General features: G+C 37.7%; 1 protein-coding gene across 1 annotated transcript; it reads left to right on the top strand.

Annotated features, from left to right (window-relative positions):
- Positions 1–1,842: 1,842 nt before the first annotated feature.
- mapre1 (microtubule associated protein RP/EB family member 1) lies at positions 1,843–13,409 on the top strand. The gene is made up of 7 exons (XM_015393586.1): positions 1,843–2,023; positions 5,018–5,148; positions 9,059–9,204; positions 9,333–9,528; positions 9,647–9,756; positions 9,962–10,114; positions 12,305–13,409. Exons 2-7 carry the CDS (start codon positions 5,028–5,030, stop codon positions 12,347–12,349), a joined length of 771 nt encoding a protein of 256 aa, XP_015249072.1. The 5' UTR covers positions 1,843–2,023; positions 5,018–5,027; the 3' UTR covers positions 12,350–13,409.
- The last annotated feature ends 1,224 nt before the right edge of the window (positions 13,410–14,633 follow it).

Genomic DNA, 14,633 nt, shown 5'->3' with positions numbered 1-14,633 from the left:
GTAACTAATACTTTTTAATGTTACTTTTTTTAAGAGTACATCCAGTAATTATAAAAAAAACACAGCATTTTTAGTTCCTTTTTGTATTAAATATGTTTTTTTAAAAGATGTCCTTATTGTAACAGTAAGAACTGGTCTGCTTTTAATAAAAGTGATATGATGGTACAAAGTTTACATTTCATACTTTTTTTTTCTCTTTTTCCTTTTACGTTTACTTTGAAAATTCTTAATGTGACTGTGATTGTCGTCTTGCTGGATCTTTGAATGTTTTGTGAATCATGAGCGGAGTTCTTTTTACACTTTTGCACGTTACCTTAAAGGGATTAATGCATGTGGGTCTGCAATTGTTTCTGAAGGTTCAAATTTTTCTGTATTATAGGAGTTGTGTTCTGCTCTTTTTATCTACTGACCTTATTTTAATCACGTATGTCAAAAGTGATAGAATAAATATTAAAACAATGTATATCAAATTCAATGTTTTCCATTTCTCATTTATATTTCAGTAAACAAACATTTGAAGGTGTTTCACAAGGAAAATTACTAGTTTTGTTTGCATCATTAGACTTGACAACTTTTACTGTCATTTTGTATACTGTGTATATAAAATGACAGTAAAAGTTGTCAGAAGTCTAATGAGTATAGAGAATACAAAACCAAATTTTGTTTAGTACAGCTTTCCACACAGAAAATGAACATGTCCTAGCCCTGAAGTTCAGCAGTGATCAAATGTGAAGTGTGGGAGAACCAATATGGTGCAAGATGGAAATTCAGAACATTAATAAATATATATATATGTGGAGTATTTTTGGTTTGCTGTGATGCAGAGGTTGTGACATGATTTAGGTTTTTTTTTTTTTTTTTTGTTCAGCGGTCTGGTGGCAGTGGGGAAGAAACTGTTGCAGAATCTGCTGGACCTGCATCAGATGCTGTGAAACCATTTCCCAGAGGGCAGCAGGGAGAACAGTCCATGGTGGGGGTGTGAAGGGTCATTGAGGATGTAACTGGCTTGGGACACAGAGCTGGGATGAAAGGTCTTTTATGGAGGGGAGAGGAGCCCTGATCTTCTCTGCTGTTCTCACCATTCTCACTTTCTAGCAATCTGAGATACAGCAGCGCCTCATGCCTCACATTCATCAGTGAGTAAGACTATAAAATACTTCAGCTAATATCAATTTACATAGAATACAAAGAATGTGCCCTTAGATCACAGGTGTCAAACTGGTTCCAGAAAGGGCCGTGTGGCTGCAGGTTTTCCTTCCAACCAAGCAATGGCACACCAGACTCCATTCATCTCAACAAGTGAGTCCAATCTGAACATGATGACTTGATGAGATGACTGGAGTCTGGTGTGTTATTGCTTGGTTGGAAAGAAAACCTGCAGCCACACAGCCCTTTCTGGAACCAAATTAAGCCCCCCCGCCTTAGATCATAGGCCACCAGTGTAGATTGCTTGACATGGCAGCAGGTTAGTGTCATTGCATTGGATTCAGTAGTGAGGATTTTAGAAGATGCAAAGAGGTTCATTTGACACAATCCCCCTTTAAAAATTAGGGTCAGATTTCCTCTTTACCATTTTTGACCCTGGATTTTTATTCTACTTTTAAATGTTTTATTAAAAATCAAAAATTGTCCCGTTTTCTGTTTTTAGATAAACTTCTGTCATTAACTGTTTAATTTTACGATACCTAAAATACATTCATTTCAAATAAGTGGAAAAAAGTTATATTTTTTATTAAAGTGCAAGAATACATCATATAAAAAATACAATCATGAAAGTTGGAGACGTAAAAAAAAAAAAAGAAGAAAAAACAGAAGGACGTGTTACGTCTTGACGTCATCTATTGCGATCTTCCGCCGTGCTCTTCCGCTGCCGGTAGATTGAACGTACAACTGCTTAAAAAAAGCAGAACTACCAACGACGATCAACAAGCAAGTATTTAGCTTTTGTTGTGGCTCTGAACCACAACAGATAGAACTGAAGACCCTCTGAGTCAACAGAAGAATATATTGTGATCATTTATTGGTGAGTTTAAGTGTTAACTTTGTAAAACGGTGATAATGAAGAGGCCGCTAGATTAACAGAGATGAAGAGCTAAAATGCTAACTGGCGGCTTACTGCACGCCGAGGGTGATCCTGGTTAATGCTGAGCTAATTGGTTCAACTAAATCAAGTTTCATTTTCTATATTCACGTTTCAACAAATCATTAACGGTTTCCGTATCTAGGCCCAGGTTCATCAACGGGTCCAGGTTAACAGAAGCTAACAAGGCGGTGCTCCGTCTGGGAGGCTCTAGTTCAGGGCGGGGAAACTGCTTTCATGCTAGGAGAGCTGGGCTAGAAATCCTAAACCGGTCCCGGAAACGTGTCTTGGATACACCTAGAGGTTTTATAGCCGTCTGAAAAACGAGATTTGACAAGAAAACATCTTCAGATAATTCCGGTTTAAAATCCATGTAGCTTGTTTAAGTAGCTAACTGCTGCTAACGTTAGCTTTCAAGTTTCTAACGCGTTTGGCTAATGGTTTCCCCGATCTTAAGTATCCCATCAGGAACACCAGTTTTAACCTAAATCAACCCGTTTTCAATTTACTTATACCATTTAATGGAGCTGGCAGTGAAAACATAGTAATTAGCTAGCAGTCTGTTTGTAAAGCATAGGGCCTGTGCAGTTCTGGCTTATCATGCGCCCTGGTGAGTCAGATACAAGTGGAAAACGGTTGATATGAATTATTTAAAAGAAAAAGATAAAAAAAAAAAAAAAACAATGGTACAGATAATCAGAAATGTTTATTTATATGGGTAGAAATTCAACAGCAGGACAATGTTGGATTAACAATGATTTTTTTTTTGTATCACTAAACTGCAAATGATCCGCCCCAATTTTGTTTTTTTGCAAGTAGTTAATCTCTTGTAAATATCATACTTATGCTTACCTTTGTAGAAGAATTTGTAGTATTTTTACGCCTAAAAGGTTTGATATTTGTTAAATTGTTTAAAATGTATATTAGGTAAATACTGTCAAATCACAATACATGTCATTTTATTTTTATTTCTTTTATCAACTGATTGTATTGAGTCATTTACTTTGTAGGATCCACTCCTCCTGGATGAGCATGTGTTCCCTTGCATTGTGTCACTGGCTCCGCTGCAATTCCTTTACACCAGTTCTTAAACAGGAAAAATCCTCCAACAGAAACAGGCTCATTGTGAGCGGGCTTCTACTGAGGCCGAATGGAGGTTCTAGAGGACAGAATTGGACACACAAAAGGAACATAGCTGCACTGATCCATAGATACTTTCTATGTTAGAATAGCAAACAATTAATAAACAAGCTTCATGTGTGACTCTGTCTAGGAAAGAAACGGTTGAGCAGACCTATGTTCTGAGCTGGTTTCATCTTAAAAAAAGCCGAGAGAGGGCATAAATTTAGAGTAAAGGCTGAGCCCATAGCTAGGTCTTCAAGGAAATGGGACAAACATTGAAAGACGGGCCTAACTCCATCCTCTATAATTGAAGTTGTTTATGTCCTCCAGGATGATGTCACTGTTAAACAGAGCACAAACCCAGATGTAGCTCTGTAATGAAACAGACTGGATCCTTCCCTTCAAAAATAAAACGGGAAAGTATCTGTCCAGTTTTACTATAACCACTGGGTCCTTCCACTTAAAAAAAAAAAAAAAAAAAAAAAGGATATTTAATAGGTTTATCATTTTGTACAAATAAAGGGAAATGGGCACTTGGTATTGTTACCCATTTTATTTAATGAATTAATATCTTCAAACTAGGAATGCATTGATATTAAAATAATTTTTGTTATGGATGAAAAACAATATTTACCTATGCCATATATTTCACTAATATTTGGAAACCATGATAAATTTTCCATAGTGCTACCATTGCTTCTCGGCTTCAGTTAATAATAGAAATATGTATGTGCTGCAGAGTGACTGGCTAATAGAAACATGTAGATGCACATTAGGATGTATTGAAAATAATAGTTAAATTAAAGCTTTGTGAAACTAACCAGCTGCAGCAAACACGTTTGAAGGGATAACACAGTTAGTGATTAATCACTAACCTTCTGATATGATAAATAATTGAAGCTGTGCCCACTTTGATACCATCACACTAACAGTTGTCCACATCTGGTTTAAAAATTTGCCAGCATAATCGGATCTGTTAATCGCTCTTGATGCAAATTTGCACATAGTGATGTCAATGTTCTATCAGCAGGTTAACTGATGCTTTAGTGAAACCGGTTACTAAACTGGAGTCACTATTTTCTCGTCAACTAGATTTAGTAAAAAAATAAAAAATAAAAAGTCAGTGTGGCTCTAGAATTTAAAATACAGAGAAACAAAAAAAATGCACCATCCTCTGAATACAGTGTGACGGTTTGATTATGTGAAACACTGTTTAGAATTAAGATTATATGAGACAATATATTTCTAAATGACGGATATTGGCTTGCTGCAATGCAAGAGCATGCTCTACCTGACGGGTGGTGTCTAATTGCAAGAAATTGTTACATCTGATCATCCTCAGGCTATAGAGGGAATAGGGCTAAATATTAGTCCTTCCCATTCTGTTGTCTGGAGTTGGTCACTTAAACTCTATCGCTGCAATTATTTATGGTATTGTATTGTGTATTTAATAAAAAAAAATGTTATACCCCTGTCCTATTGTTGTTTTGTGCACTTGCACCTTCTTGTGCCATCGCTCCCAGTCTGTCCTACTGCACGGAAAAGGAAATGTGTCCATGATATCCATCAGCAGGAGATGATCCTGCACGGTTAATCGTTCATGTTGCTTTGATAGTCAAATAACCTCCTATTAGAGAAGGACTTGAAAGGGTTTTGGTTTGTTGAGCTGTGTGTTTTGAATCTGTTATGAATGTTGCTTTATCCTTGTGGCTGCTGAATTTGTGCCACGCCTTTAGATCAGCACTGTCATCGCATTTATTTCTCTAAGCTGAGCTCCTTGCAAATTCAGTAAGCCACTGTCTTCTCTGTCTGTAGGTGAGCCACAATGGCTGTGAATGTGTACGCAACGTCAGTGACCAGCGACAACTTAAGTCGACATGATATGCTGGTGTGGATCAACGAGTCTCTCCAGATGAACCTCACAAAGATAGAAATGCTGTGCACAGGTAAGAAATGGTGATTCACTGTAATAGGTGTTTAAAATCAACATTAGTAAGATGGTGGGTGGACTTTAATCGCAACCTGTTTGTTCTCTGTCTTAGAGGAACTCTTTAATGAGTTGTAACAACATCAGTCTGGTTAACTTGTCAATATGTCTCTTATTTTAGAGTGAAAGATCAAAGCTAACCCACTTTAAAGCTGGAGGGAAGCTTTTTCAGGCCTTGCTAAGACCAAGTTAAAGAAGACGTTTCTGAACGCTTGTTCCAGATTGTGGGCGGAATAACATTTAGCCTTGTTTTGACATCTTTTACAAGTTATTTTCTTTTGTAAAAGAAAAGCTGACATGAGGTGACAGCCAAATGACATTAAGTGAACTGAATCTCAAATGCATTTTCCAGTAAGGGAATGCCACATTTGGGTGATGAAGACCATGCAGAGAAGAGGCCTCTTCCAGACCTTCAGCATCTTATAGAATTGAAGATGGAATTATAAAAAATAATCTATTTAAATAAACTAACACTTTATATTTTGCACATAGATTTCGCTTTAAATATGTGCAGGTTAATAAGCCAGTTTTGTATATCATCGTTTTTAATGCATTTTTCTTTTCTAGTTACCACTCCATTATTCCCACAGTCCCCTTTAGTCTTTATATCCGTTCATCTCTCACAAGGATGTGAAAATAGGTTAATCTTTCAGCATCTCGTTACAGGGGAATTCTTTTTCATGACCATTTGAACCCATCAGTCTTATTTTAGTTTGGAGGTTTATTATTGTTGCTGATATGAAACAATTGGAATGCTTCACTAAGTTTTCCTTTTATTTCTAGGAACCTGTTAACCTTCAGATAAACAACACTTCCTTTCCAACTCAGTTCCACTGTCACTAAATAATATATTTTTTGTTTATTAATTCCATTTCATTGCCTGGTGAATCAGGTTCTTAAAAAAAGAGGACTAGATTCAGAAGGTATATGTTTGCAGTGTTAATGTATATTTTAACCAGGTTTTTCTTAATCAATGTAAAGTTCTGCGATGTTCATGTTGCTTTACTTCATGGATGTAACAATGGATGTGCAAAACCTTTCCTCTGGTCCTTGCTTGAACAAAGATTGGAGAGAATCTTTTCAGAGCTGAAGCCCGTCATCTGTCCGGTGACTCATTGTTAGACCTCAGGGGCAGAGAATGCATGTAATCACATGCTACAGCGTGAGTATAAGGCAAGATAAGGCAAGTTTTATTTGTACAACACCGTTCAGACACAAGGAGCATAGAGGTTAAATGCTGCCTCCTTTGTTCACTTCTGGTTGAACATCAAACAGGTGTTGGATGACCTGAGGCCTCTAAAAGCATTGCACCAGAGGTCCGTTTCATAAAGCAGGTTTAACTAACTCTGACTCCTCAACTCTGAATTGATCTAGCCTAAGGTGGGAAACTCTGAGTTTATGGTTTCACAAAGGCTGCTTTGAGTTAGTTTAGTAAACTCTGAGTACATCCAGTCAGAGGCTTAATCCCAAACTGCCTCCTAAATGCTTTCCCAGAGCACTAACCCTCCATTTGCGCATTCCTGCAGAGTGTCCACCATTGAGGGCCTTCTCAAACCACGTAGTGGGTGGGATGAGTGAACCCTTCAGCCCTCAAATAGCGAGGGACTCTGTGCAATACTCACTGAAATTTGCCTGCGGGTGTAACTGTGACCTAATGGTGGAGGAAGCACTGGCAGGCAGATGTATGTTTTGCTGGTTTTCTGCATCTTTTTCACACTGAGGAAAAGGGAAAAATAGACACGTTTGATCTTAAAAGAGAAGGTACTATTTGAAGCCATTTTATGATGGGACAAATGTTTGATTTCACATGGACTTGCACAGCTACAGCTATGCACATTGGGCAACACTGGGTTGCCATAGCAACAAATGCTTTCCTTTCCCAGTGGAGGGAAGAGGCTGTTCCATTCTATTTTTTTATGTTCTCCCAACTTCAATAAAGGCGAATTCCACAGCTGTGAGTGTGACTTCATTGGGAGTGACGCTTGATCGATAAGGGTTTCTGCTTAGGGGTCAGGTTGGGATTCAGCCAGAGTTGAGCACATGCATAACAAGTCTGAAAAGCCATTATCAGTGGAACACCGATTTAACTGTCAACAGGAATTCCCTACTTCACAACACTGGAATTAGATTTCAATGTAGAAACGAAAATCAAATTTGAGATACTGTTAAAAAGACAGCTACAGCTACAAAAGAGGGAGATGACGTTGCATAAGATTGCTGCTCGAGTTAATTCTTAGGTTTCTTTGATGTGGGTTATGGCAGGCCATTTTAACATTTATTAAAAGCACAATCCGTGTTCCATTTGTAGATCACTAAAATGGGATTCTTCCTCATCAAAATCACATTCCTAGACGGAACTGTAATAACAGTTTTTTCTAAATAAATTTTTTTTGCAGCAGAAGCTGAATTTAGGAAAGTACAAAAACAAGATTGTACTAGTAAGATTAAAAGGGGTCATAGAATAATTGTATAGGGTTTTTGGTGCTGGTCCTTAAGGTTTCTGAATAGGGTGTAGCTTGGGCTCAAAATGGCCTATTTGCTGTTCTATGAGCCCTAATGCAAGCCTAGTTTAAAGCCCCAGAATGAAACGACAGGTTTTCTTCCTTTTATGGTATGCTCATGAATATTTAGATGAGCTGGGTGCTGATTGGTTGGTTTAGAACGAGGGAAGCTGCTGAGCAAAGACGCAACAAGCACTCACTCACTGAAACATCAAATTGTTTATATGGTAGGGTGAGCAAACGCCCTCTTTTTCCTAGACATGTCCTACTTTTCATACCTAACAAAGTGTTTGGGAGAAATTTCGAAATTGTCCGGGATTTTGGTCAACTACAGTGCAGAACGTAGTCGAAGCGCACTGGGCATTCGAACTGAGCCGTCAGCTCTAGAGCTAGTGTGGGAACCCCGGCGGACAGGGGCAGGGAGCCAGCAGGGTGAAGTCTTCGGATCCTTGGGAAGACTGTGAAAAAATGTCCCCCTTCTATGTGCAGCCTGGAAGACTGCATTTACTTGTAATTCTTGTAGAAGTAAACCCAACTGTAAAAACTGCTAAACAGCTAAAATGGTGTCTTACATCTCCCTCTATTTATGTTCTTGAATAGAGGTGTCGATGGGGTTTGAACTTCTCTTTCCAGTTCTTCCTGATGGTATTTCATTATATTCAATTTAAATTGATATTATTTTTGTACTGTTTTTTTCCTGATTGGTGATCTTTTATCTGAAGCACAATGTTGGCCCAACAGATATTCAGGTCCTTTTTTAGGTGTACATTAAGTTTTTTTTTCTACTTTTGAAATGAACTTTGATTATTCTTGGTTGATGGATAAACAGTGTTTTATAAAGGGACACTGTGCAGTAGAATATTGACAGAGGCAGTGTTCACACAGCAGCTTCAAGTGACCTGAACTCAATTTTATTTATTTTTTTTTGCCCACATGCAGCCTGTATCTGATCTTTTCATGACAGTCTGAACAACACGGATCCCATTTTTATTGTTTGTTCCCGATAATGAACCTTCTTGAGAATATTGTTTTGTTAAATTAGTGGCTGAGGTTTGGAAGGAAATGTTTGCAAAATGTGCTCCAGCTCTACCATCCATGTTTACTTCAGTAAAGACGGAACTTGTTTGTCATGTCTTGCGTCCTCTACTGCGCACTGGAGATCGCATACATTCGGATGTATTTTGGAATGCAAACAACCATGCAAAAGAATCAGATTTTACAAAAAAAAAAAAATTAGGATAAATCATTGTTTGGGACTTTGGTTTTCATGCAGGTTAAGGAGGGATGTGTTCATGCAGATTTTTTACAGTCTTCCAAAACTTCTTGACCAGACAACAATACAAACTGTAATGTTTTGTTTTTGAAAAGGTGCCGTCTACTGCCAGTTTATGGACATGCTGTTTCCCGGCTCAATCCCTCTGAAGAAAGTCAAATTTGGTGCCAAGTTGGAGCATGAATACATCCACAACTTCAAGCTTCTGCAAGTTGGTTTCAAAAAGATGGGGGTTGACAAAGTAAGTACCAGTGCCTAAAGGATTCAATCTCTTCAGAACTGCTTAGCTGTGACTGCTAACTAGAGTTAATCTGTTAACCAGTGATAGAAACCATCAGTAGGTCTGAAGGGGTGTTTATTTCATTGCAGATTATTCCAGTTGACAAACTGGTCAAGGGGAAGTTCCAGGACAACTTTGAGTTCGTTCAGTGGTTTAAGAAGTTCTTTGATGCCAACTACGATGGGAGGGAGTATGACCCGGTGGCCATGAGGCAAGGCCAGGATGCCTTGACTAGTCCTCCCACATCAGCCCTCAACAAACTCCCTAAGAAGACCCTCAATCAAGGTCTGTGCTCTGGCCATTTTGATTAGTTAGCTCAGATTTTTGGTTGATTGGTTAATTTATGCATACATTGAAAAAAAGAACAGAATATGTTCAAAATATCCCTGATTTTTCTCACCAGCTACCCAGAAGCCCCCAGTTGCAAAAGTTGCACCGAAGTTGGCTCCAGCTGCGACAAAGAAACCAGGGATGGGAGGTGGCGATGAAGAGAGGGCGGAGCTCATTAATGAGGTCAGAACTGTGTGGATTTTTCTTTTGATTTTTAGTTTGTTTACTTATTGATATACATTTATTTATGTTGTATCAGCCAGGTGGTATTTTTAAGGCTTCATAAATCTAATATGGTGCTTTAAGGTCAAAATGACAGTTTTACTTTTTTTTTTTTTTTTATATAAAGTCTTAATACCTTTTCTTGTTTTGTTTTTCTTACCAACAGATAGAGATTCTGAAATCCACAATTCAGGATATGGAGAAGGAAAGAGACTTTTATTTTGGTAAGCTGAGGAACATTGAGCTGATTTGCCAGGAGAAAGAAGGAGAGGGCGACCCCACACTGCAGAGGATTGTCGACATTCTCTATGCCACAGACGTGAGTTTTTTCATTAAAATAAATCTTTTTCTGACCGCTTATTTTTCAATAATTGACAGTCGATTCATTAAGGCCTTTTTTCTTTAACTCAATGTATTCTGTTCCCACGACTTGATTCTCTGTCCTGCCTTGGAATTATTGAGGAAGGTTTCAAAACAGAGAGCGAGTAATGAAACAGTAGCTGTAGGAGGTTTCCCCTATAAAGAATATTGTTTTGTATTAGTTTCGTTTCCCATTTCTAAATATTTCGTTTTTGTATAACTTCATTTAAATTCTAGTTTTTCCTTAAAAAATATATATAATTAGGACTTATGCATTCTGGAATACTATGGAGTTTCCCTACACTGTTCTCACGATCTGAATTTAGACATAACATTTTTGAATCTTTGACTCGCTGAACTTGAACAAAAGAACCTTAAAAGATATCTGACAACTACAAATACAGCCTGAACTGGATTTGTGGTCCCTTAAACGGGGTTTTTAACAAGTAAAAGCAGTAAAATTCTCAAAACCAGATGTCATATAAGCTGTTGATTTGGTTTATCCCCCACCTGGAGAATTGGTAACCATCTTCAGGGTCGTGCTGTTTCAATATTCCATGGGACCCACAGATGAGAATACTCTTCTAGCTGCTCAAGGCGAATATTTTTATCTGGCATGTCCAGAATGACATAGAAACAGCTGGGAGACAAATTACATTTTTCAGAACGGCAATCAATTTAAGTTTTATTTGCTATGAGCAAATTCTAAAAAAGATAAAAAAAAAAAAAAACAATCCACTGACTATGTTTCCAAGTTTGAGTTAGCGTTGAGTTTGAACTGAACGCCATTTCTGACATTTTTAATTGAAAAGGCTTCCTTAATAGGAAGCGAAATGTCTTCAAACTTTGAAACAAAGTTCAGTGGATTTTTTTTATTTTATTTACTTTTTGCAAAGACTATGACCTCAAAGTGCTTTACCAGCACTTTGAGCAAATGTTAATATTTTTTATCAGGAGATAAGTTCACCAGTTAAAAGAGTTCCTGTAAAACACTTCCACTATCCTAAGTATTCAGTTTGTATCTATTAGCAATTAGCATAATTAGCCTGATTTGCAAAATAAGCTGTAAACAGTTTCCTCTGAATAAGAATTGAGATCCTCTCTTAGATTTCCATAAATCTGTTTTATGACTGAGACCAAAAGGTAAATTAATGTATATATTTAGACTCTAATCCTATGAAAGCTGCCCCTTGTTTAAAAGAAGCAAACAGCCAACTGGTCCTGGAAACAGTTTTGTTACAATGTCTCCTTGCATCCTTTTGAATTTACTCTGACTTCTCACTAGATGTGTTTTCATTGCAATTGTGATATTTCAATTAAATAAATAGAATTAAAGTTGCACTAGAATACATTAGTTCTTGCAATAACTCTTCAAAACAACACAGTAGCAGCGGATATATAAAATGTATGCGTATTTCAGCCTCAGCTCTAGTCCTCATTGATGCAAACTTAAGTGGTAAAAATACTCCAATGAGTCCAAAGATGGCATGCCATCATCCTTCAACTACTTTTGATCTTTTTTATTTTATTTATCAAAAAAGGTCGGCAACTTGTGGGTTCAGCTCTGCTTCTATTAAATGAAGCAACAAATCTCATCATAATCTGCAAATTTATGTATTATGTTGGCTGTATTAATATCAGTTAAAAGATTTTTCTAACTACTTGTTGAGAATATAAAAGAATTGTTCTGTGATAGAAACTAATGTCAAGATATTTGATAAATTTCACTGACCGATTATAGATGTGCTTGAATAGTTTATTTCCTCCACAGCAAGTAAGATGAGGAGCAAGTAGAGTTCCAGATGAGTGTTTGTGGATGTACTGGGCAAGGGGAAATGAATAAGGAGGAAAAACAGGAGATTTGTGGAGGAAATTTAGGTAGAGATGCAGGGAAGTGGTTTAAAAAGGAAGGTTGTTTAGAATCTGATTTCTAAATGGGTCAGCCAGAGAGGAAGAAATGTTCCTCCTAAATGAGAGCAGAGCTATCTTATCCATCACTTCGAAACGCAGATAAACTCTAAGACAAGGAGGCAGCCTTATGAAAACATTAAGTGCACCATATCAAGAGCTTTTAATATTTGTAACTTGATACCAGCTGCCTTAGCCTCCATATCTTCTAACAGATTCATCCTGTGTCGTCTCTCTGCAGGACGGTTTCGTAATACCAGATGCCGAAGAGCAGGAAGAGTTTTAAATCAAGACTGCAAGCAGATTCTCATCCGATGTCTTGGTATCAACCCACCTCAGAGTCCTTTTTTTCAGGCCAAGGCGGTTTGGTTTCACACCCCGACACCAAGCCCGCTCTCTATAATCGACAAAGCCTTCAAAAGCCAACCCTAGCACTGCCCTGTAATCCGGTCCTTCCCAAAACCAGATCTCTGAGTGGATTAGATCTGGTATCTGTTGTGGACTCCAGTGTAAAAAGCATAAGTGATGTCGTGGCTGTTCTTATGTGCGTGTGTGTGTTTGATAACCTGTTTGATGCAAATGAAGAACCTCGTCCTCCTAATGACAGAGCTGGTTTACCAGCCCTTTGTTCCAAACAAACCCTGAATGTTTTGTTTCTGTCACGGTGCTGCAGCCACTCTGTGCCTCTGCTGGTGACCATGAAGAGAAGCACAACACCCGATCAAATACTGAGGGACATACCGTCTTTTTTTCTATATGGTCTTGTTTTTATCATTCATAAATGTTCTGAATTGGTAATTAAATCAGATTAATTAAATAGGAGAGGTTTGTCAGACTAATCTGATTTGGTCCACATGCAGACCAGGGATGCAAATATAAATGGTTTTGATTTCCCTAAAACTTGCATTGCTAAAACAACCACCAGAGGGCAGAAGTGAACGAGTAGTCCAGCAGTATCTGAAGCATCTGACAGTCAGAACAAGACATTGAGGTTGGCAGATATGTAGGATTATCCTTTGACACATTGTTCAGCACCTGATAGAGCTTCACATGGATCCCTGGTCTGGTTTGTGTGAAGCTGGGTGGATGTCAGGAGAGGCTGTCTGTTGCATCAATGCTTTATCCTCTGTCTGCTAACCTCTGCAGTGGTTTGACTAACTGATGCTCTGGTAGCTAGCTCTCTGTAGAACAATCTTTTCATCTTTATTCTGGGACATGGGAACGGTATGGTCTTCTTTTGGCCTTTTACCACCTATGAACAATTATTCTGTGTGAAGTGCTTCTGTCCAGTTATTATTGTCCCATTTCTGTCTTTTCCCTCCATGTCCTCATCTTTAGGTTCTTCTTTTTTCTTCTCTATATTCACAATCCACTGATTCTTACAAAATTGTCAAATTTCAAGCTTTTAAAATGTGCAATTCCCTAATCTAGGAAAAAAGTGTCTAACGAAACCGAGCTTATTTTGTGATTTTTAGAAAGTGCTAAATGCTGTTGCTGATTACCAGTGACTGCTCAGTAAGTTCTGTTCCTGCTGATCAGCAGATCTAATCCCAATTCCCACCTGTAGCCTTTAAGCTGGTTCTTTAGTTTTGAATGTTACAGCTGACCTGACCAGCTGCTTGATGAGCACTGTGAGCCTATGATGATCTCATTAGTCTGCTTTCATTGGTCCCTCATATCTTTCTCCCTTTCCATTCATCTGGGCTGTAAGGGTTCATTAGTCTAACCAATTTTAATCAGAATTATTGTTTGTTCTGGGTTTGGTTGGAGACTTTTTTTTAGACGTATGTAACTGTGTCACATTTTTTTTCTAAGTTAACCAAAACACTGATGTTTAGTTCTGTTAGTGGAACGTTTTTCTCAAAGGCCTTATTCATAAAAATGTTTGTCAAAAATCTGTTTGGGTTTTATTTCACTCTTAATAGTCCTTTTTTTAATATATATATATAATAGTTTGTATGTCACTGTTTTTCATTAAAATAGTACGGATGTATTTCAGGCACATGCTCAGCCGCCCGAACACGTAGTAGTTCCTGTTTGAGTTGCATCTAAATTTGTGATGCAACTTTTTTTTTTTTTTTGTATGGATTGTGTTTTTCTGAATTATCTCTGTGGTGTTAAAGCTCCATCACTGCCAAGAGTAGAAGGATTGGTTGCGTCCCAGGGGCCTTGGTTTTTCTCTATTCGTACTTGCCTTCACTTAGATCAACCCTTTTTCTTATTATTTTTACCTTTCTTTTTGAGGATTTTTTTTTCTTGTTTACTGTCAAAGGTGGGATTTTTTTTTTAAAAAGCCCATTTTGTAGGCCAAGTCATGTTTTCATGTTTTTTTTTTTTGGAGGGTTGGGGTTTCTTTCCCTTCCCGAAAATCCTATTTTATTAGATATTTTTTGTAGGACCAAACACTCAACCTGAATCAGAAAAATTTAAAAACAAAACAGTTTAGACTTCACTTTAAGCTCAATAAAGGATGTCAATCTTATACAAAATGACTTTAGTTTGATTTATCCCAGAAATGGTTCAGAAACTTTGTTAAATTTAATGAAGTTGGCAAGTCTAGACCAAACACT

Source organism: Cyprinodon variegatus, unplaced genomic scaffold, assembly GCF_000732505.1.
Source record: "Cyprinodon variegatus isolate N-32 unplaced genomic scaffold, C_variegatus-1.0 Scaffold649, whole genome shotgun sequence".
NCBI classification, from domain to species: Eukaryota; Metazoa; Chordata; class Actinopteri; order Cyprinodontiformes; family Cyprinodontidae; genus Cyprinodon; species Cyprinodon variegatus.
The sequence above is the reverse complement of the archived record's forward strand: the minus strand, read 5'-3'. Positions and strand labels throughout refer to the sequence as shown.